The 24,163-nt window shown below is 49.7% G+C and overlaps 1 protein-coding gene and 1 pseudogene across 1 annotated transcript; both read right to left on the minus strand.

The window, feature by feature from the left end:
• Positions 1 to 11,675: 11,675 nt before the first annotated feature.
• On the minus strand, positions 11,676 to 15,388 carry LOC133362036 (zinc finger protein 627-like). The gene is made up of 2 exons (XM_061581009.1): positions 15,366 to 15,388; positions 11,676 to 12,544 (listed from the first exon to the last, which is right to left on the minus strand). The coding sequence occupies exons 1-2, from the start codon at positions 15,383 to 15,385 to the stop codon at positions 11,779 to 11,781; spliced, it is 786 nt and encodes a 261-aa protein (XP_061436993.1). The 5' UTR covers positions 15,386 to 15,388; the 3' UTR covers positions 11,676 to 11,778.
• Positions 15,389 to 21,971: 6,583 nt separating this feature from the next.
• LOC133362034 (zinc finger E-box-binding homeobox 2-like) overlaps positions 21,972 to 24,163 on the minus strand; it is an 11,916-nt pseudogene continuing 9,724 nt past the window's right edge.

Genomic DNA, 24,163 nt, shown 5'->3' on the forward strand with positions numbered 1-24,163 from the left:
GTGGGTTCAATCCCAGACACTGAGAGATTTGACTACCTCGCCTGGTCTACAGGAGGTCGTGGGTTCATCCCAGACACTGAGAGATGTTGACTACCTCGCCTGGTCTACAGGAGGTCGTGGGTTCAATCCCAGACACTGAAGAGATGTTGACTACCTCGCCTGGTCTACAGGAGGTCGTGGGTTCAATCCCAGACACTGAGAGATGTTGACTACCTCGCCTGGTCTACAGGGTCGTGGGTTCAATCCCAGACACTGAGAGATGTTGACTACCTCGCCTGGTCTACAGGAGGTCGTGGGTTCAATCCCAGACACTGAGAGATGTTGACTACCTCGCCTGGTCTACGGAGGTCGTGGGTTCAATCCCACACTGAGAGATGTTGACTACCTCGCCTGGTCTACAGGAGGTCGTGGGTTCATCCCAGACACTGAGAGATGTTGACTACCTCGCCTGGTCTACAGGAGTCGTGGGTTCAATCCCAGACACTGAGAGATGTTGACTACCTCGCCTGGTCTACAGGAGGTCGTGGGTTCAATCCCAGACACTGAGAGATGTTGACTACCTCGCCTGGTCTACAGGAGGTCGTGGGTTCAATCCCAGACACTGAGAGATGTTGACTACCTCGCCTGGTCTACAGGAGGTCGTGGGTTCAATCCCAGACACTGAGAGATGTATGACTACCTCAGCCTGGTCTAAAGGAGGTTCGTGGGTTCTATCCAACACTTGAGAGATGTTAGACTACCTCGCCTGGCTACAGGAGGGCGTGTGTTTCATCACCCAGACACTGAGAGATGTTACTACCTCGCCTGGTCTAGGAGGTCCGGGGTTCAATCCCCGGACACTGAGAGATGTTGACTACCTCGCCTGGTCTACAGGAGTCGTGGGTTCAATCCCAGACACTGAGAGGAGATGTTGACTACCTCGCCTGGTCTACAGGGAGGTCGTGGGTTCAATCCAGGCACTGAGAGATGTTGACTACCCGCCCTGGTCTACAGGAGGTCGTGGGTTCAATCGCCGACACTGAGAGATGTTGACTACCTCGCCTGGTCTACAGGAGGTCGTGGGTTCAATCCCAGACACTGAGAGATGTTGACTACCTCGCCTGGTCTACAGGAGGTCGTGGGTTCAATCCCAGACACTGAGAGATGTTGACTACCTCGCCTGGTCTACAGGAGGTCGGTGGTTCAATCCCAGACAGCTGAGAGATGTTGACTACCTCGCCTGGTCTACAGGAGGTCGTGGGTTCAATCCCAGACACTGAGAGATGTTGACTACCTCGCCTGGTCTACAGGAGGTCGTGGGTTCAATCCCAGACACTGAGAGATGTTGACTACCTCGCCTGGTCTACAGGAGGTCGTGGGTTCAATCCCAGACACTGAGAGATGTTGACTACCTCGCCTGGTCTACAGGAGGTCGTGGGTTCAATCCCAGACACTGAGAGATGTTGACTACCTCGCCTGGTCTACAGGAGGTCGTGGGTTCAATCCCAGACACTGAGAGATGTTGACTACCTCGCCTGGTCTACAGGAGGTCGTGGGTTCAATCCCAGACACTGAGAGATGTTGACTACCTCGCCTGGTCTACAGGAGGTCGTGGGTTCAATCCCAGACACTGAGAGATGTTGACTACCTCGCCTGGTCTACAGGAGGTCGTGGGTTCAATCCCAGACACTGAGAGATGTTGACTACCTCGCCTGGTCTACAGGAGGTCGTGGGTTCAATCCCAGACACTGAGAGAGTGATATGACTTACCTCGCCTGGTCTACAGGAGGTCGTGGGTTCAATCCCAGACACTGAGAGATGTTGACTACCTCGCCTGGTCTACAGAGGTCGGGGTTCAATCCCGACACTGAGAGATGTTGACTACCTCGCCTGGTCTACAGGAGGTCGTGGGTTCAATCCCAGACACTGAGAGATGTTGACTACCTCGCCTGGTCTACAGGCAGGTCGTGGGTTCAATCCCAGACACTGAGAGATGTTGACTACCTCGCCTGGTCTACAGGAGGTCGTGGGTTCAATCCCAGACACTGAGAGATGTTGACTACCGCGCCTGGTCTACAGGAGGGTCGTGGATTCATCCACAGACCTGAGAGATGTTGACTACCTCGCCTGGATCTACAGGAGGTCGTGGGTTCAAATCCCAGACACTGAGAGATGTTGACTACCTCGCCTGGTCTACAGGAGGTCGTGGGTTCAATCCCAGACACTGAGAGATGTTGACTACCCTCGCCTGGTCTACAGGAGGTCGTGGGTTCAATCCCAGACACTGAGAGATGTTGACTACCTCGCCTGGTCTACAGGAGGTCGTGGGTTCAATCCCAGACACTGAGAGATGTTGACTACCTCGCCTGGTCTACAGGAGGTCGTGGGTTCAATCCCAGACACTGAGAGATGTTGACTACCTCGCCTGGTCTACAGGAGGTCGTGGGTTCAATCCCAGACACTGAGAGATGTTGACTACCTCGCCTGGTCTACAGGAGGTCGTGGGTTCAATCCCAGACACTGAGAGATGTTGACTACCTCGCCTGGTCTACAGGAGGTCGTGGGTTCAATCCCAGACACTGAGAGATGTTGACTACCTCGCCTGGTCTACAGGAGGTCGTGGGTTCAATCCCAGACACTGAGAGATGTTGACTACCTCGCCTGGTCTACAGGAGGTCGTGGGTTCAATCCCAGACACTGAGAGATGTTGACTACCTCGCCTGGTCTACAGGAGGTCGTGGGTTCAATCCCAGACACTGAGAGATGTTGACTACCTCGCCTGGTCTACAGGAGGTCGTGGGTTCATATCCCAGACACTGAGATATGTGACTACCTCGCCTGGTCTACAGGAGGTCGTGGGTTCAATCCCAGACACTGAGAGATGTTGACTACCTCGCCTGGTCTACAGGAGGTCGTGGGTTCTAATCCCAGACACTGAGAGATGTTGACTACCTCGCCTGGTCTACAGGAGGTCGTGGGTTCAATCCCAGACACTGAGAGATGTTGACTACCTCGCTGGTCTACCGGAGGCGTGGGTCAATTCCCAGACACTGAGAGATGTTTGACTACCTCGCTGGTTAGGGGGGGTGGGGTTCAATCCCAGACACTGAGAGATGTTGACTACCTCGCCTGGTCTACAGGAGGTCGTGGGTTCAATCCCAGACACTGAGAGATGTTGACTACCTCGCCTGGTCTACAGGAGGGTCGTGGGTTCAATCCCAGACACTGAGAGATGTTGACTACCTCGCCTGGTCTACAGGAGGTCGTGGGTTCAATCCCAGGACACTGAGAGATGTTGACTACCTCGCCTGGTCTACAGGAGGTCGTGGGTTCAATCCCAGACACGAGAGATGTTGACTACCTCGCCTGGTCTACAGGAGGTCGTGGGTTCAAATCCCAGACACTGGAGATGTTGACTACCTCGCCTGGTTAAGCGAGGTCGTGGTTCAATCCAGACACTGAGAGCATGTTGACTACCTCGCCTGGTCTACAGGAGGTCGTGGGTTCAATCCCAGACACTGAGAGATGTTGACTACCTCGCCTGGTCTACAGGAGGTCGTGGGTTCAATCCAGACACTGAGAGATGTTGACTACCTCGCCTGGTCTACAGGAGGTCGTGGGTTCAATCCCAGACACTGAGAGATGTTGATACCTCGCCTGGTCTACAGGAGGTCGTGGGTTCAATCCCAGACACTGAGAGATGTTGACTACCTCGCCTGGTCTTACAGGAGGTCGTGGGTTCAATCCCAGACATGAGAGATGTTGACTTACCTCGCCTGGTCTACAGAGGTCGTGGGTTCAATCCCAGACAACTGAGAGATGTTGACTCCCTCGCCTGGTATACAGGAGGTCGTGGGTTCAATCCCTGACAGCTGAGAGATGTTGACTACCTCGCCTGGTCTACAGGAGGTCGTGGGTTCAATCCCAGACAATGAGAGATGTTGACTACCTCGCCTGGTCTACAGGAGGTCGTGGGTTCTATCCCAGACACTGAGAGATGTTGACTACCTCGCCTGGTCTACATGAGGTCGTGGGTTCAATCCCAGACACTGAGAGATGTTGACTACCTCGCCTGGTCTACAGGAGGTCGTGGGTTCAATCCCAGACACTGAGAGATGTTGACTACCTCGCCTGGTCTACATGAGGTCGTGGGTTCAATCCCAGACACTGAGAGATGTTGACTACCTCGCCTGGTCTACAGGAGGTCGTGGGTTCAATCCCAGACACTGAGAGATGTTGACTACCTCGCCTGGTCTAAGGAGGGTCGTGGGTTCAATCCCAGACACTGAGAGATGTTGACTACCTCGCCTGGTATACAGGAGGTCGTGGGTTCAATCCAGACACTGAGAGATGTTGACTACCTCGCCTGGTCTACAGGAGGTCGTGGGTTTCAATCCCAGACACTGAGAGAGTTGACTACCTCGCCTGGTCTACAGGAGGTCGTGGGTTCAATCCCAGACACTGAGAGATGTTGACTACCTCGCCTGGTCTACAGGAGGTCGTGGGTTCAATCCCAGACACTGAGAGATGTTGACTACCTCGCCTGGTCTACAGGAGGTCGTGGGTTCAATCCCAGACACTGAGAGATGTTGACTACCTCGCCTGGTCTACAGGAGGTCGTGGGTTCAATCCCAGACACTGAGAGATGTTGACTACCTCGCCTGGTCTACAGGAGGTCGTGGGTTCAATCCCAGACACTGAGAGATGTTGACTACCTCGCCTGGTCTACAGGAGGTCGTGGGTTCAATCCCAGACACTGAGAGATGTTGACTACCTCGCCTGGTCTACAGGAGGTCGTGGGTTCAATCCCAGACACTGAGAGATGTTGACTACCTCGCCTGGTCTACAGGAGGTCGTGGGTTCAATCCCAGACACTGAGAGATGTTGACTACCTCGCCTGGTCTACAGGAGGTCGTGGGTTCAATCCCAGACACTGAGAGATGTTGACTACCTCGCCTGGTCTACAGGAGGTCGTGGGTTCAATCCCAGACACTGAGAGATGTTGACTACCTCGCCTGGTCTACAGGAGGTCGTGGGTTCAATCCCAGACACTGAGAGATGTTGACTACCTCGCCTGGTCTACAGGAGGTCGTGGGTTCAATCCCCAGACACTGAGAGATGTTGACTACCTCGCCTGGTCTACAGGAGGTCGTGGGTTCAATCCCAGACACTGAGAGATGTTGACTACCTCGCCTGGTCTACAGGAGGTCGTGGGTTCAATCCCAGACACTGAGAGATGTTGACTACTCGCCTGGTCTACAAGGAGGTCGTGGGTTCAATCCCAGACACTGAGAGATGTTGACTACCTCGCCTGGTCTACAGGAGGTCGTGGGTTCAATCCCAGACACTGAGAGATGTTGACTACCTCGCCTGGTCTACAGGAGGGTCGTGGGTTCAATCCCAGACACTGAGAGATGTTGACTACCTCGCCTGGTCTCTACAGGAGGTCGTGGTTCAATCCCAGACACTGAGAGATGTTGACTACCTCGCCTGGTCTACAGGAGGTCGTGGGTTCAATCCCAGACACTGAGAGATGTTGACTACCTCGCCTGGTCTACAGGAGGTCGTGGGTTCAATCCCAGACACTGAGAGATGTTGACTACCTCGCCTGGTCTACAGGAGGTCGTGGGTTCAATCCCAGACACTGAGAGATGTTGACTACCTCGCCTGGTCTACAGGAGGTCGTGGGTTCAATCCCAGACACTGAGAGATGTTGACTACCTCGCCTGGTCTACAGGAGGTCGTGGGTTCAATCCCAGACACTGAGAGATGTTGACTACCTCGCCTAGGTCTACAGGAGGTCGTGGGTTCAATCCCAGGACACTGAGAGATGTTGACTACCTCGCCTGGTCTACAGGAGGTCGTGGGTTCAATCCCAGACACTGAGAGATGTTGACTACCTCGCCTGGTCTACAGGAGGTCGTGGGTTTCATCCCTGACAGCTGAGAGATGTTGACTACCTCGCCTGGTCTACAGGAGGTCGTGGGTTCCATCCCAGACACTGAGAGATGTTGACTACCTCGCCTGGTCTACAGGAGGTCGTGGGTTCAATCCCAGACACTGAGAGATGTTGACTACCTCGCCTGGTCTACAGGAGGTCGTGGGTTCAATCCCAGACACTGAGAGATGTTGACTACCTCGCCTGGTCTACAGGAGGTCGTGGGTTCAATCCCAGACACTGAGAGATGTTGACTACCTCGCCTGGTCTACAGGAGGTCGTGGGTTCAATCCCAGACACTGAGAGATGTTGACTACCTCGCCTGGTCTACAGGAGGTCGTGGGTTCAATCCCAGACACTGAGAGATGTTGACTACCTCGCCTGGTCTACAGGAGGTCGTGGGTTCAATCCCAGACACTGAGAGATGTTGACTACCTCGCCTGGTCTACAGGAGGTCGTGGGTTCAATCCCAGACACTGAGAGATGTTGACTACCTCGCCTGGTCTACAGGAGGTCGTGGGTTCAATCCCAGACACTGAGAGATGTTGACTACCTCGCCTGGTCTACAGGAGGTCGTGGGTTCAATCCCAGACACTGAGAGATGTTGACTACCTCGCCTGGTCTACAGGAGGTCGTGGGTTCAATCCCAGACACTGAGGAGATGTTGACTACCTCGCCTGGTCTACAGGAGGTCGGTGGGTTCAATCCCAGACACCGAGAGATGTTGACTACCTCGCCTGGATACAGGAGGTCGTGGGTTCAATCCCAGACACTGAGAGATGTTGACTACCTCGCCTGGTCTACAGGAGGTCGTGGGTTCATCCCAGACACTGAGAGATGTTGACTACCTCGCCTGGTATACAGGAGGTCGTGGGTTCAATCCCCAGACACTGAGAGATGTGACATACCTCGCCTGGTCTACAGGAGGTCGTGGGTTCAATCCCAGACACTGAGAGATGTTGACTACCTCGCCTGGTCTACAGGAGGTCGTGGGTTCAATCCAGACACTGAGAGATGTTGACTACCTCGCCTGGTCTACAGGAGGTCGTGGGTTCAATCCCAGACACTGAGAGATGTTGACTACCTCGCCTGGTCTACAGGAGGTCGTGGGTTCAATCCCAGACACTGAGAGATGTTGACTACCTCGCCTGGTACACAGGAGGTCGTGGGTTCAATCCCAGACACTGAGAGATGTTGACTACCTCGCCTGGTACACAGGAGGTCGTGGGTTCAATCCCAGACACTGAGAGATGTTGACTACCTCGCCTGGTCTACAGGAGGTCGTGGGTTCAATCCCAGACACTGAGAGATGTTGACTACCTCGCCTGGTCTACAGGAGGTCGTGGGTTCAATCCCAGACACTGAGAGATGTTGACTACCCTCGCCTGGTCTACAGGAGGTCGTGGGTTCAATCCCAGACACTGAGAGATGTTGACTACCTCGCCTGGTCTACAGGAGGTCGTGGGTTCAATCCCAGACACTGAGAGATGTTGACTACCTCGCCTGGTCTACAGGAGGTCGTGGGTTCAATCCCAGACACTGAGAGATGTTGACTACCTCGCCTGGTCTACAGGAGGTCGTGGGTTCAATCCCAGACACTGAGAGATGTTGACTACCTCGCCTGGTCTACAGGAGGTCGTGGGTTCAATCCCAGACACTGAGAGATGTTGACTACCTCGCCTGGTCTACAGGAGGTCGTGGGTTCAATCCCAGACACTGAGAGATGTTGACTACCTCGCCTGGTCTACAGGAGGTCGTGGGTTCAATCCCAGACACTGAGAGATGTTGACTACCTCGCCTGGTCTACAGGAGGTCGTGGGTTCAATCCCAGACACTGAGAGATGTTGACTACCTCGCCTGGTCTACAGGAGGTCGTGGGTTCAATCCCAGACACTGAGAGATGTTGACTACCTCGCCTGGTCTACAGGAGGTCGTGGTTCAATCCCAGACACTGAGAGATGTTGACTACCTCGCCTGGTCTACAGGAGGTCGTGGGTTCAATCCCAGACACTGAGAGATGTTGACTACCTCGCCTGGTCTACAGGAGGTCGTGGGTTCAATCCCAGACACTGAGAGATGTTGACTACCTCGCCTGTCTACAGGAGGTCGTGGGTTCAATCCCAGACACTGAGAGATGTTGACTACCTCGCCTGGTCTACAGGAGGTCGTGGGTTCAATCCCAGACACTGAGAGATGTTGACTACCTCGCCTGGTCTACAGGAGGTCGTGGGTTCAATCCCAGACACTGAGAGATGTTGACTACCTCGCCTGGTCTACAGGAGGTCGTGGGTTCAATCCCAGACACTGAGAGATGTTGACTACCTCGCCTGGTCTACAGGAGGTCGTGGGTTCAATCCCAGACACTGAGAGATGTTGACTACCTCGCCTGGTCTACAGGAGGTCGTGGGTTCAATCCCAGACACTGAGAGATGTTGACTACCTCGCCTAGTCTACAGGAGGTCGTGGGTTCAATCCCAGACACTGAGAGATGTTGACTACCTCGCCTGGTCTACCGGAGGTCGTGGGTTCAATCCCAGACACTGAGAGATGTTGACTACCTCGCCTGGTCTACAGGAGGTCGTGGGTTCAGTCCCAGACACTGAGAGATGTTGACTACCTCGCCTGGTCTACAGGAGGTCGTGGGTTCAATCCCAGACACTGAGAGATGTTGACTACCTCGCCTGGTCTACAGGAGGTCGTGGGTTCAATCCCAGACACTGAGAGATGTTGACTACCTCGCCTGGTCTACAGGAGGTCGTGGGTTCAATCCCAGACACTGAGAGATGTTGACTACCTCGCCTGGTACGCAGGAGGTCGTGGGTTCAATCCCAGACAATGAGAGATGTTGAACTACCTCGCCTGTCTTACAGGAGGTCGTGGGTTCAATCCCAGACACTGAGAGATGTTAACTACCTCGCCTGGTCTACAGGAGGTCGTGGGTTCAATCCCAGACACTGAGAGATGTTGACTACCTCGCCTTGTACACAGGAGGTCGTGGGTTTCAATCCCAGACAATGAGAGATGTTGTACAGGAGGTCGTGGATTTGATCTCGACCCTGACGACGCCTGCTGCTGTATGTTTGGAGTTTGAGTATCTCTCATCATCATGGTGGCTGGCAGATGTTGACTATCTCGCCTGGTGTACAGGAGGTCGTGGGTTTGATCTCGACCCTGACGACGCCTGCTGCTGTATGTTGGAGTTTGAGTGTCTCTCATCATGGTGGCTAGCAGATGTTGACTATCTCGCCTGGTGTACAGGAGGTCGTGGGTTTGATCTCGACCCAGACGACGCCTGCTGCTGTATGTTTGGAGTTTGAGTGTCTCTCATCATCATGGTGGCTAGCAGATGTTGATCACCTCGCCTGGTGTACAGGAGGTCGTGGGTTTGATCTCGACCCTGACGTCGCCTGCTGCTGTATGTTTGGAGTTTGAGTGTCTCTCATCATCATGGTGGCTAGCAGATGTTGATCACCTCGCCTGGTGTACAGGAGGTCGTGGGTTTGATCTCGACCCTGACGTCGCCTGCTGCTGTATGTTTGGAGTTTGCATATTTCTCTCCCCATGGTTGTGTGGATTTTTTTTCCCGGCACCCTCCGGCTTTTCCCCTCCATGTGCATTGGCCGCTGCTATAGAAGTCCACGTGACAAGCCACCTCATTCGGCGAGGTCGCTTTCGGAAAAAAGAGCTCTCTATCTCAGTGGGCCTTGCCTGGTGAAATATATAGTGAACAGTTAGTAAGTTACATGACCAAGACTTACAATTGCGCAGGCTGCAATTGACAAGACCCAGGGGGTTGGCAGCCTGACGCGTCGGAGCCGCATGCGGCCCTTTAAGGACTGCTTTGTGACGTCATTCATCACGTGCATTGAGGCCCTTTAAGGACTGCTTTGTGACGTCATTCATCACGTGCATTGAGGCCCTTTAAGGGTTGCTTTGTGACGTCATTCATCACGTGCATTGAGGTTCTTTAAGGACTGCTTTGTGACAGTCATTCATCACGTGCATTGAGGCTCTTTAAGGGTTGCTTTGTGACGTCATTCATCACGTGCATTGAGGCCCTTTAAGGGTTGCTTTGTGACGTCATTCATCACGTGCATTGAGGCTCTTTAAGGACTGCTTTGTGACGTCATTCATCACGTGCATTGAGGTTCTTTAAGGACTGCTTTGTGACAGTCATTCATCACGTGCATTGAGGCTCTTTAAGGGTTGCTTTGTGACGTCATTCACCACGTGCATTGAGGCTCTTTAAGGACTGCTTTGTGACGTCATTCATCACGTGCATTGAGGTACAGTTCTCGCAATCATCCATAAGTTGAGCTTGCCGGGAGAAAAGCGCCGAGTAGTTAAGATTTGAGTTCTTGCCGAGGCAGACTTAAGTATTGCTGAAAGTTTTCCTCGACGCTTTTTCATTTTCGAGTCACTTGCAGAGTGAAGGACTTGGAGAAGTCGTACTGCACTAAGCTAAGAGTTGTGAGCTGAGACGTGGAACAGGTGGAGATTTGAGTCGTCGCACACCGATAGAGTGCCCGAGCGACAGGCTGTAAAAGTTGTTGGTTAAGCCCAGTGACTTGACGTTGTATTTGGTGGAGAGGCCAGGGGAGAGGGGGGTGTGGTCACGTGCAGGCTGCTGTCCGAGGCTGCTCTACAGGCAGCGTGCTGGGCCCGACACGCCGCGTTTGAATGTTGAAGCGAGATTCATCGATGTCGTCACGATTGACATTGCAAACCCCTAGACAACTAGAGAGCCAGTAACAAGTCGCGATACACTTTGTGCATAATCGCAAATAATCATAAACATACATATTAGTCAAGAATATAAATCACAACAATAATACTCTTTGGTTCTTTCGGTAGTCACGTAGGTATAAATAAAATGGGTTGCGCCCGAAACGTGACTTTACTGAAAGAACCAAAGAGTATGGATTCCTGCAGTCACGAAAACTTCAAATAACAATAATAACACACACAACAAACACGTTTTTGTAATGACACATCTAACATTACATTGCACAATCAACATTTCTGAAAACTTTCGAATTTTCACAATGCAATTATTAAAATTACAATGGGTCTCTGTGGGAGTCTATGGGTCTGTGAGTATATGGGTCTCTGTATGACGAGTCTATGGCTCTGCGTGAGTCTATGGGTCTCTAAATGATGAGTCTATGGATTTGTGTGATTAGTCTATGGGTATCTGCATGATGAATCTATTGGTCTGCGTTATGAGTCTATGGGTCTCTTTGTGAGTCTATGGGTCTCTAAATGATGAGTCTATGTGTATGTGTGATTAGTCTATGGGTATCTGCGTGATGAATCTATTGGTCTGCATGACGAGTCTATGGGTCTCTTTGTGAGTCTATGGGTCTCTGTGTGAGTCTATGTGTACGTGTGATTAGTCTATGGGTATCTGCGTGATGAATCTATTGGTCTGCGTGACGAGTCTATGGGTCTCTTTGTGAGTCTATGGGTCTCTGTGTGAGTCTATGTGTATGTGTGATTAGTCTATGGGTATCTGCGTGATGAATCTATTGGTCTGCGTTATGAGTCTATGGGTCTCTTTGTGAGTCTATGGGTCTCTATGTTACATTATACACTAGTGAGTGGGTGGGTGGCCAGCAATACGGCTGAACGCATTTGTCCCCCTAGGGGGCAATGTTTACAAACCGCACCGGGTATACAGTATATATATTTACGCGATCTTTAACTCCCCCCCCCCCCCCCAAAAAAAAAGAAAACGGCGCACAAATGGATCCCTGGAATATGGCCAAAGTCCTTTTCCAGTTTACTAAACGAACACATTTTTTTTTCCCGGTAATGCCGACAAAGCTGAAGTGACCCCTTTTTCAAAAACGACGGGGTCATCACAAGCGACAATCTCGATTCTCATCCTCCTGCTTCACGTCCACTCCATCCACCAGGAGGTCGCCTCCTGGAGTCGAACCCTGACCTTCACGCTTCACCGTTATCTCTTCTTCACACTTCATCACTCCTGGCCACGTAGCGAAGTTGTCAGTTTCTTCCGGTTCTTGTTTTATGAGAGATGGACTCATGGGAGCAGCACTTTGACCATCGCAAGTAGATTTCACCCTCTCGTGGATCTTCTCATGCTTCTTTCGTTGTCCTGACGCAGCAAACCCTTTCCCACACACAGTGCACTTGTAGGGCTTTTCGCCCGTGTGCGTTCTCTCGTGAACTCGAAGATAGTTTGAATAGACAAATGCCTTCCCACACACGGTGCACTTGAATGCCTTTTCGCCTGTGTGCGTTCTCCGATGAATCCGAAGATAGTTTGAGTAGATGAATGCCTTCCCACAGACGGTGCACTTGTAGGGCTTCTCACCCGTGTGCGTTCTCTCGTGATTTTGAAGAGGTTCTGAACGACCAAATGCCTTCATGCACACAGTGCACTTGTAGGGCTTCTCACCCGTGTGTATTCTTTCGTGAACTCGAAAATTTGATGAACATACAAAAGCCTTCCCACACACGGTGCACTTGAATGGCTTTTCGCCCGTGTGCGTTCTCTCATGCAGCTTCATGTGTCCAGGGCGATCCGTGCTGTAGGGACACCGGTCGCATTGATGCCTTTTAGCACGGCGCTCTGTCGAGGGCTTCTCCATGCGATCGACTCTGCAAATATACCTTACACTTAATTTGGAGCTTTCGTGACTGCAGGAATTATTCTTTGGTTCTTTCGGTAAAGTCACGTATAAAGATAAAATAATAACTTAAATTAAATACTAGCATACAAAGTTTCGATTGCAACACAAGCAATCATCATCAGGTATAAATTAAATAGAAACACAAATCTAGTATACTTAGAAATGTAATGTAATATAACAGAGAGTCGGATAACATAACAGTCAACACCCTATCTGGTTGAGAGATTAAATCTCTCTCTCAAATTTAGCATTCTCAGGAAGAACGTAATCAACCAGGTAGGGTGTTGATTGTTATGTTATCCGACTCCCTGTTGTATTACATTACATTTCTAAGTATACTAGATTTGTTTTTCTATTTAATTTATACCTGATGATGATTGCTTGTGTTGCAATCGAAACGTCGTATGCTCGTATTTAATTTAAGTTATTATTTTATCTTTATACGTGACTTTACCGAAAGAACCAAAGAATTATACCTTACACGTTACACACAACATGAAATCGACTGCAGATATACCTTACACATTACAACATGCACACACGCACTACAGAGACATCCCCCGTGTGCAGGGAGCCCCCCCCCTGCATCCCTCCTCCCTGGCTCCTCCCCCTTCTCACCCTACTATATAAGAGCGTGTCACTAAGAGCTCTCTGCTCACGGCAGTGATTGTGCTCTGGTTGTCCCACCTGATGACGGAAGCTTGTGTTGCCTCCGAAACGTCGTGATTGAATTATTTTCATATTCTTGGTTCTTTCGGTAAAGTCACGGAGAAGGGAAATAATAAAATAAAACTATAAATATATGATAGCTTGTGTTGCAGTCGAAACGTCATGAGAATTTTAATTGTTTTATATTTATATTATTTTATTATTTCCCTTCTATGTGACTTTACCTAAAGAACCAAAGAGTATACACCTCCAGATATTAAGAGAAAAGTTATTTCATTCGTGAATGATATTATTTCTTGTTAGCCTTGTAAAAAATACATTTTATTATATCTTTTTCATCTACGTGACTTTACCTAAAGAACCAAAGAGTATAGACCTCCAGATATTAAGAGAAAAGTAATTTCATTCGTGAATGATGAATATTATTTCTTGTTAGCCTTGTAAAAAATACATTTTATTATATTTTGTTCATCTACGTGACTTTACCTAAAGAACCAAAGAGTATTGACCTCCAGAGATTAAGTGAAAAGTAATTTCATTCGTGAATGATGAATTTTATTTCTTGTTAGCCTTATAAAAAAAAACATTTTTTCATCTATGTGACTTTACCTAAAGAACCAATAAAAACAGATGTTATTATAATTTGTAATAATTAAATAATAATAAAATTGTCATTATTTTTACTAATTAAAGAATTATAAAGATATTAAGAGAAAAGTAAAAAATAAAAACATTTTATTATTTTTCTTTAACTTTGTTTTCCTTTTGTAAATATTACTGGGGGGGGGGGGGGCACAGCATCTTGTAGTACAGGGGCCTACACAATCTTAATCCGGCCTTGCCCATGTGCAGCCTTCATTGTGTTGGGGCAGTGAGTGAGAGTGGGATTGTCAGTGTGTGAGTGTAAGTTTGTCAGTGTGTGTGAGATTGTCAGTGAGTGTGAGATTGTGAGTGTGTGAGTGAGAGATTGTCAGTGTGTGAGAGTGAGATTGTCAGTGAGTGTGGGATTGTCAGTGTGTGAGTGTAAGTTTGTCAGTGTGTGTGAGATTGTCAGTGAGTGTGAGATTGTGAGTGTGTGAGTGAGTGTGAGATTGTCAGTGTGTGAGAGTGAGATTGTCAGTGAGTGTGGGATTGTCAGTGTGTGAGTGAGTGATTGTGAGATACTGAGTGTGAGATAGTGAGTGAGTGTGTCAGTGTGAGTGTGTGTGAGATAGTGAGTGAGTGTGTGAGTGAGTGTGAGATTGTCAGTGTGTGAGTGTGAGATTGTGTGAGAGTGAGTGAGATAGTGAGTGTGTGAGAGTGAGTGAGTGATTGTGAGATAGTGAGTGTGAGATAGTGAGTGTGTGAGTGTGAATGTGTCAGAGTGAGAGTGTAAGTGTGTAAGAGTGTGAGAGATAGTGAGTGAGAGTGTGTGAGTGAGTGTGAGATTGTCAGTGTGTGCGTGTGTGAGATTGTGAGTGAGTGAGTCAGTGTGTGAGATAGTGTGTGAGAGTGTAAGAGTGAGTGTCATTGTGAGTGAGATAGTGAGTGAGATTGTGAGCTTGTGAGAGAGTGAGATTGAGTGTGAGTGTGGTGAGTGAGTGTGAGATTGTGAGTGAGTGTGTAAGAGTGTGTAAGAGTGAGAGATTGTGAGATAGTCAGAGTGAGTGAGTGAGATAGTGAGTGTGAGATTGTGAGTGCGTGATTGTGAGTGTGAGTGAGATAGTGAGTGAGAGTGAGTGAGAGTGAAATAGTGAGTGAGAGTGTAAGAGTTTAAGAGTGAGTGATAGTGAGTGAGAGTGTGTAAGTGTGAGTGAGAGTGAGTGTGTCAGTGAGAGATAGTGAGTGAGTGAGAGTGAGTGAGAGATTGTCAGAGTGAGTGTAAGTGTGTAAGAGTGAGAGATTGTGAGATAGTGAGTGAGAGTGTGAGTGTGTAAGTGTGAGTGAGTGTAAGAGTGTGAGTAAGAGTGAGTGTAAGTGTGTAAGAGCTAGTGAGAAAGATTGTGAGTGTGTGAGAGTGAGTGAGATTGTGAGTAAGAGTGAGTGTGTGAGAGTGAGTGAGATTGTGAGTGTGTAACTGTGAGATAGTGAGTGTGTAAGTGTGTAAGAGTGAGTTAGTGAGTGATTGTGGTGACACTGACCGCTGTCGAATCGCCGTCATGGTCGAGGCCGCCATCTTGTCCCCCTCACGACTCTAAAATGGCCGCCAGCGAGGAGGGGGAGGAGCCAGAAAATTTGGCGGGAAAACAAACCGCCGCGTCACGTGACAGGCGAAACACTCAACTGTGATTGGCTCCAAGGCGGAGAGAGATTTTTTTTTATTTTTTAGAGGAAAACTTTTTTTGTACCGTACGTACGACTAATTACTAAACTCGCCATCAACACTAAACACTCGCGTTGGCATTCGAGCGATTTACATAAACAAAGTGAAAAATGTATTGGTTATGTAAATTATCAGAAATCTCATACAGTATAAGGTACATAAAAATGACCCAAATGAGATGTTGACTGGTAATTACATCTCAAACACAGCTGTCAACAGTGACAGAGCATGCTTGCCAACAAGGGCATTCAACTAATTTTGATAACGTGGAAGTGTTATGCAGAAGCGAATTATTACTGGCCAAGACTAATTAGAGAATCAATCGAAATTGAGAAAAATACAAATAATTTCAACCGCTGTGATAGCTACAGAGTCAGCACAGCCTGGAAGCGCTTGCAAGGGATTACACTTTATATATTGGTGCTTATCCTCAGAGCCACGAGTGGAAATTTCGCATTCCTACGGTGGATCAAATGATGTTTAGTCCGATCAATAATTTCCAATGGGTAGTTCATCAACTGTTGCACTGTTGCATAGTGCAGCAGTGGCCAATCGCATTCCTACGGTGGATCAAATGATGTTTAGTCCGATCAATAATTCCCAATGGGTAGTTCATCAACTGTTGCACTGTTGCATAGTGCAGCAGTGGCCAATCGCATTCCTACGGTGGATCAAATGATGTTTAGTCCGATCAATAATTCCCAATGGGTAGTTCATCAACTGTTGCACTGTTGCATAGTGCAGCAGTGGCCAATTGCATTCCTACAGTGGATGAAATGATGTTTAGTCCGATCAATAATTTCCAATGGGTAGTTCATCAACTGTTGCATAGTGCAGCAGTGGCCAATCGCATTCCTACGGTGGATCAAATGATGTTTAGTCCGATCAATAATTCCCAATGGGTAGTTCATTAACTGTTGCACTGTTGCATAGTGCAGCAGTGGCCAATCGCATTCCTATGGTGGATCAAATGATGTTTAGTGCGATCAATAATTCCCAATGGGTAGTTCATCAACTGTTGCACTGTTGCATAGTGCAGCAGTGGCCAATTGCATTCCTACGGTGGATCAAATGATGTTTAGTCCGATCAATAATTCCCAATGGGTAGTTCATCAACTGTTGCATAGTGCAGCAGTGGCCAATCACATTCCTACGGTGGATCAAATTATGTTTAGTCCGATCAATAATTCCCAATGGGTAGTTCATCAACTGTTGCACTGTTGCATAGTGCAGCAGTGGCCAATCGCATTCCTACGGTGGATCAAATGATGTTTAGTCCGATCAATAATTCCCAATGGGTAGTTCATCAACTGTTGCACTGTTGCATAGTGCAGCAGTGGCCAATCGCATTCCTACGGTGGATCAAATGATGTTTAGTCCGATCAATAATTCCCAATGGGTAGTTCATCAACTGTTGCACTGTTGCATAGTGCAGCAGTGGCCAATCGCATTCCTACGGTGGATCAAATGATGTTTAGTCCGATCAATAATTCCCAATGGGTAGTTCATCAACTGTTGCACTGTTGCATAGTGCAGCAGTGGCCAATCGCATTCCTACGGTGGATCAAATGATGTTTAGTCCGATCAATAATTCCCAATGGGTAGTTCATCAACTGTTGCACTGTTTCATAGTGCAGCAGTGGCCAATCGCATTCCTACGGTGGATCAAATGATGTTTAGTCCGATCAATAATTTCCAATAGGTAGTTCATCAACTGTTGCACTTTGGCAAGAGTGCAGAAGCTGGGCAATCGCGAGGCTGCGAATCCAGATCTTGGTCACGGAATGACTCGACTTTTACAGGGTCAATACATCGGGAAGCATCTTTTTAAAATCCTTTATATTAAGTTCACTTGCTTGCTTGCTTAGGACCGTGCAAATCTTTCGGTCGTGTTTTAACCCACTCCCCGTGATCCAATCGAGCTGACATTTTGCACACAGACTCGTTGTGCGTGACAATTAATGTTCGTGAAATTTTTTTCTCACAAATTTTACACTTTTTAGGGAATTTTTTTAAAAAATATTTCATTACCAATTGCTTAATGCTGCCATGCAATCATCTGACCCATAGGTGGCAGCCATCTCAAGCCAGAGGACGAGAGGACTCTAGTAGTCGCCACACATATAAAGGATTTATAGTGAAAAACTTTGTTTTTACGGGTGTAGAGAAGTTCCGACGGACGTACTCGGAGACGGAGGTATGGTTAGGGGCTTCCGCCAGGGTTTATTACTCTTGGTCAATACTACACAGGGTGCACAACTCCCAGGGGCTAGGGGTCCTACTCTGAGTCTGGGTCCCTGCCGGCTAGCTCCGGTCTCTCTCTCTCGTGTCGGATCGTGGAGTCTGCCGACTCCACCGACCGGAGAGAGAAGCACCTCTTCGGCTACCACCGGCTTCTCCCCAGACTCCCTATTTGATCCCTCTCACTATCCCTGGTTCCCTCTTCACCCTGTTTACTTCCCCCGTTCCTATAGTGACCCCGCTTACGTTACGGGGTCTCCCTTATATACCCTCGGAGGGGTGATGTCACGTGCACTGCCCAGCGCGTGCGACCCCACGTCCCGTGAGGTCACCGCACCGGACAGCGCACACGACGCCACCACTCTCCACTACTCCTCTACATCACCCCCCCCTGTGAAAAAAATTCAGCCGACTCGGCTGTAAACAATATAAAAGTAGAGGAGTCCCAGAACCACAAACCAACATATTCACAACCAACCGACAACATCCAGGCAGCATGACAACAATCAATCAAATTTCAAAACTTTGAAACTCTCATCACGCGCTGCCATCAATAAAAAGGCGGAATCCCGATGGCCCAGACAACACACACCAACAAACAACAATTGAACAATTGAGCAGCCCAGCAGCCCAACGCAGCTCCTGCCAGGCGCGCGCCGGCCCCGAGCGGCGGCTCCTGCTGCCCATGCCGCGGCAAGATGCAGAGCCGCAGCGTCGGCATGGCAACGCCCAGGCACCGCGAGGTGCGGGGCCGCGTCGTCGCCGGCGGCCCCCACCGCGATCGCTGCAGGCAAAATAGCAGCCTGGTGCGGCGTCGCCGGCGGCAAAACCCGCATGCACAGCGAGGTGCGGTGCCCCGGCGTGACCCTCGGCCCACCCCGCGGCCGCGGCAACTATAGCAGCCGCGGTGGCGGGCGCGCCAAACCCCGCAGGCACGGCGATGCTCGGAACCGCGGCAACTTCCGCGGCGCGGCATCGTGAGGAGCCGCGGCAGCGATGCACGGGGCCACGGCGACACCCGCAGCGTACCCCGCCAGCGCGGCGATGGCCGGAACCACGGCGGCACCCTCGGCAACTCCCGTGGTGCGGCGAGGTGTGGAGCCCCGGACGTACCTGGGGCTCCCCCGGCGGGCGCAGCATGGTGCGGAGCTGTGGCATCGCCGCTGGCAGACCCCGCGCGCGCGGTGTGGCACGAAGTCGCGGCGGCACCCACGGTGGACAACGGCGTCGCAGTTGCCATGGCAGCCATGGCGCCGACGTGCGGCGTCGCATGAACAATGGCCGCCACCTGCAGCGTCGCAGTTAAATGGCGGCCGCCTGAGGCGCCCCAACCAACATGGCCGCCGCTGGCGACGTCGCAGGCAAAATAGCCAGCTGGGGCGTCGCGGCGAAGATGGCGGCCGCCTCTCGCGGCGTCCCGGCAGTTGACAGTTGCTCCCATCCCGAGTGCGGACCGGGAGGACCCAACTTCGCCTCCGCGATGTCGAGACGGGCGCAGAGCTGCGCGATCGCCTGCAGGAGCTGCCTCAGCAGGTCTGCAGGGGTGCTCCCCGTCTCCAGCGGTGGTGGCGGCGAGCTGGCACCCCCGCCCGTCGTCTTCTCGGGGCCTGTCACCGGAGCCCCGGACTCCGGGGTCACTGCCGAAGCCTCCTCCCCGCCGTCTTCATCCTCCGATCGTCCCGTCGCTGGGTTCTTGCGCTCCGCTCCCGATGTAAACATTGTAGCAGCAGTGCAGACACTCTGACACCAGTTGTAGAGAAGTTCCGACGGACGTACTCGGAGACGGAGGTATGGTTAGGGGCTTCCGCCAGGGTTTATTACTCTTGGTCAATACTACACAGGGTGCACAACCCCCAGGGGCTAGGGGTCCTACTCTGAGTCTGGGTCCCTGCCGGCTAGCTCCGGTCTCTCTCTCTCGTGTCGGATCGTGGAGTCTGCCGACTCCACCGACCGGAGAGAGAAGCACCTCTTCGGCTACCACCGGCTTCTCCCCAGACTCCCTATTTGATCCCTCTCACTATCCCTGGTTCCCTCTTCACCCTGTTTACTTCCCCCGTTCCTATAGTGACCCCGCTTACGTTACGGGGTCTCCCTTATATACCCTCGGAGGGGTGATGTCACGTGCACTGCCCAGCGCGTGCGACCCCACGTCCCGTGAGGTCACCGCACCGGACAGCGCACACGACGCCACCACTCTCCACTACTCCTCTACACGGGTTTACTTGTTTAAATCCTTTATATTAAGTTCGCTTGCTTGCTTAGGACCGTGCAAATCTTTCGGTCGTTTTTTAACCCACTTCCCGTGATCCAATCGAGCTGACATTTTCCACACAGACTCGTTGTGCGTGACAATTAATGTTCGTGAAATTTTTTTCCCAAAATTTTACACTTTTTAGGACAAAAATATTATATTTAATTACCAATTGCTTAATGGTGCCATGCAATCATCTTACCCATAAGTGACAGCCATCTCAAGCCAGAGGACGAGAGGACTCTAGTAGCCGCCACACATATAAAGGATTTATCGTGAAAAACTTTGTTTTTACGGGTTCATTTTTTGGTGAAGTCAGCAGCGGTTGTACTTGAGGAAGACTTAGCCCCTGTCGTGGGATGGCTGCGATGCCCACCGCTCGCTCAGTGCCGTCAACACATCGGGGTGGGAAACCTTTTGTGACCGTTTGAAAGAAGTTTCAGGTCGTAGAATCGGACACAGCGCCCGGTGGCTGGGGCACAGATTGCCCATCAAAAAGTTGTAATTTTAAAAATCATCTCTCGGGGGGGTCGATAAAGCGAGTACTACTTTGTGGAAAGCAAACAGAGGTTGTCCTGTACCGGTGTTTTTCACTCATTCTCATAGGGGGGGACCACTTTCGCCATGAAGGCATCATCAGTGTGGTGAGGGCCGCCACACGCTTGAAACCATTTGGGATTTCGACAGCAGCATGATTGGGGGGGGGGGGGGGGGGGGTGTGTTTTCACATTTGCGTCATGTCGCTGGTGGCCTTGCGATGAAGAAGTCTGCGGCCTATACAATACACCCACCCTGCTGCTGCTGTGGCAATGTGCACATGTCCCACCACCGACTCACAGCTCTGCAGGCACATGATGTATCTATTGTTTTGAATTATTATTAGATGGGACACTGCCCCAGAGGTCGCAAACGGGTTTTGTTTCCTTACCCGTACCTGGCCGCACCAGGGTCGCGAACGGCTACCCGTACCCGGTCGGGTACGGGTAGCCGGGTATCGGGTAGGGTACGGGTATCGGGTACCCGGTTGCGACCTCTGCACTGCCCCAACGCTCATTCGAGTGCAACAATCACACTAGCCTTGAACGTGGGCTGACTCACAGAGCCGCGCTGTGAGCACCCCACGGCCCCCAGTCAAAGTCGCTCTAACCACGACGCTTCGAGCCGGTGAGCACCCGGGTGAGGGTTGACAATCAACACCTGGGGGTGGTGTGAAGAGAACGAGGTGGGTCCGTGCAGTGGCTCGTTCGTCGAGGGCGAGACTAAGCTGTCTCGGGTGTGGACCAATCAACTTCAAGGACAGTGGATACACTATCAGAGTTGTGTGTTTTGTTTGCATTCTGACTGCAGGTATTGTGGTCTATGCAAACATGGCAACATGTAAAAAAGGTGTCAGTTTTGTTGCCAGATAGAAGGGTACAAAAAACAATTCTATTTTTTACTGGCAAATGAGGTTCCAATGATGTAAATGCTTACCCCGAGCTCTCATACTCTGATGGTGCATTGTCTTTGAGTTGTACGCCTTTTGGCATCATCTGGTCCAACCCATGTGAGACTAGGCTCTAAGGAAAGCTGTCTCGGGTGTGGACCAATCAACTTCAAGGACAGTGCATACATTATCAGAGTTGTGTTTTGTTTGCATTACGACTGCAGGGATTGTGGTCTATGCAAACATGACTCCTTGTAAAAAAGGTCACAGTTTTGTTGCCAGATAGAAGGGTAAAAAACCAATTATCATGCTTCTGTTTACTTAATGGGAGAACGTTAACTTCGAACTCTGGATAAGCGCAAGAAATGGAAGTGTGCGTCTCTTGTCCTAAGAGAGGATCGCGCATACGGGAGTTGCACACCGACACCCCCTCGCCAGCATTGCAGAGCAATGCGATCATTACGATAAAGACGCTGAGATTTATTTCTGAGTTTTAATGTAGAAATTCAAGTCTTGGCAGCCTTGGCTGCGTCGATAAACAAAATGTATTCAAATGGAAGCTCGTTAAAAACGGGGTTGTACATCCAGGAGAAATACACTGACGTTTGTCAAACAGCAACTTGCAAAGAGAACGCTAAAATACATCGCTAAAATACACCGCTAAAATAGTACGCGCAGTACAACGCAGGCCAGTGAGTGGTCTGGACGATTTGTTAAAATGTTACAAATATCTTGCTCAAACAGTATTAATACTGACTCATGTTCTGGCTGGCAATTGTAAACAACAACAACTTTAAATTTCGATTTAAAGCTTTCGTGACTGCAGGGATTCATCTTCTTGGTTCTTTCGGTAAAGTCACGTAGAAGGGAAATAATAAAATAATAAAAATAAAACTATAAAATAATTTTCACGACGTTTCGGCCACAGCGCAAGCAGCCGTACTCAGGTGAAGAACAGGTCTGTCGGAAAGATAGCGTCTGAATGAACAGGTCTGTCGGAAAGACAGTCGGAAAGACAGACCTGTTCATTCAGACGCTGTCTTTCCGACAGACCTGTTCTCCACCTGAGGACGGCTGCTTGCGGTGTTGCCGAAACGTCGTGAGAATTATTTTATTATGTTTCATTTTTATTATTTTATTATTTCCCTTCTACGTGACTTTACCGAAAGAACCAAGAAGAACAACAACAACGTCATTCTACTTGCATGTAAAACGGAATGAATAAACTACAGAGATGACAACGTGTAAACAAACAAACAAACACCGCAGCTTCAGAGAGACGACAACAACCGAGGAGGAATTGCACAAACAGTGTAAACTACACAAGCTGCATGCTATGTCAAATAACACTGCGTGAAAGTTTAGCAGAATACTTTTATCTTTTCAAGACTAGCGAAAGCAAACCTTTAACATTGTAAACATTGAGTAACGCTGCTTTTGTAAAAGACGGCACTGGTAGAAAACTTATTCTTTTTTAAAGTGTGCACATAAAAGGCTTTTTCCAGATCGTTCTTGTATCTTCCATCTACAGATGTTCCTAATCATAGCATTATCTATCCACATTTAACATGCCCATTCCTAACTCCGTTTTCCACCTCTTTGCAATCATTTTAATACGAAAAAACACCTCGCCCCTAGTACCCACTCATTCCAACAGCATTTCAGTTAGTCCAGAAACACCTTTGCTCAAAAAACATCCTGCATCCACAAAACACATTTCAGGCACGGCAGTGGTCTGCTTGCGACGCATTTGTTCTCAGAGCGACCGGCGAGTTATCACGAGTCAAAGCATCGTTAATTTTGGAGCTTTCGTGACGTCGTAGACGTTTCGATTGCAACACAAGCAATCATCATCAGGTATAAATGAAATAGCAACAAAAAATCTAACCAGAAAACTATAGACAGACAGATAAATTAATTTAGTGTGTTCTTTCTCCCTCTCTCCTAATGTTCAAGCTTGCGTACTTTACTACGCGTTCTTCGTACTCATTGACATGTAATTTTTTTCTCTAACCCCTCCCTCTCTCTGCCTCCGCCCCCCTCTGTCTATTTAAGGCCTCGCCACAGAGACGATCACCCCTCTCTGTGCCTGTGTTACTCTCTCTCTATGTATCTTGGTGATGTCTGTCTGCTTATATGTCTGTCTATAGTTTTCTGGTTAGATTTTTTGTTGCTATTTCATTTATACCTGATGACGATTGCTTGTGTTGCGATCGAAACGTCGTATTATGCTATTATTTAATTTATTATTTTATCTTTAGACGCGACTTTACCGAAAGAACCAAAGAACAACGCATCGTCGTCACTCGACCCTTCAGTGCCGCCATTTTGTTTCTTGGCCTTCACCCATCGCAGGATCATCTCCGTCGGCACGGTTCAACTCAACGGCGGGAACTCTCTCTTTGTTTCCCACGCCCCCCCCCGCGCATCCTCCCACTCTGCCTCGTCGTTCCGGCCCTCCGCCCCGCATCCGTCATCCCCCTCGTTGAGCTCTTCCAATCACTCACCCACCCACTCATTCACTCACTCACCAACCCTCTCACTCACCCACCCACTCACCCACCCACTCATCCACCCACTCACCACTCATCCACCCACTCACCAACCTCACCCAATCACCCACCCACTCACTCACCCACCCACTCATTCACTCACTCACCAACCCTCTCACTCACCCACCCACCCACTCACCCACTCA

The sequence above is a fragment of the Lethenteron reissneri genome, unplaced genomic scaffold (assembly GCF_015708825.2).
Source record: "Lethenteron reissneri isolate LAM-NWPU_2019-01 unplaced genomic scaffold, ASM1570882v1 scaffold_1341, whole genome shotgun sequence".
NCBI lineage: Eukaryota > Metazoa > Chordata > Hyperoartia > Petromyzontiformes > Petromyzontidae > Lethenteron > Lethenteron reissneri.

Bases quoted from the DNA above. Each gene is read 5' to 3' on its own strand.
- LOC133362036 (XM_061581009.1), bottom strand. From the start codon at position 15,385: ATGACGGCGATTCGACAGCG. The intron at 12,545-15,365 runs GTCAGTGTCACC...GTATATTTGCAG, and splicing joins ATGACGGCGATTCGACAGCG to AGTCGATCGCATGGAGAAGC.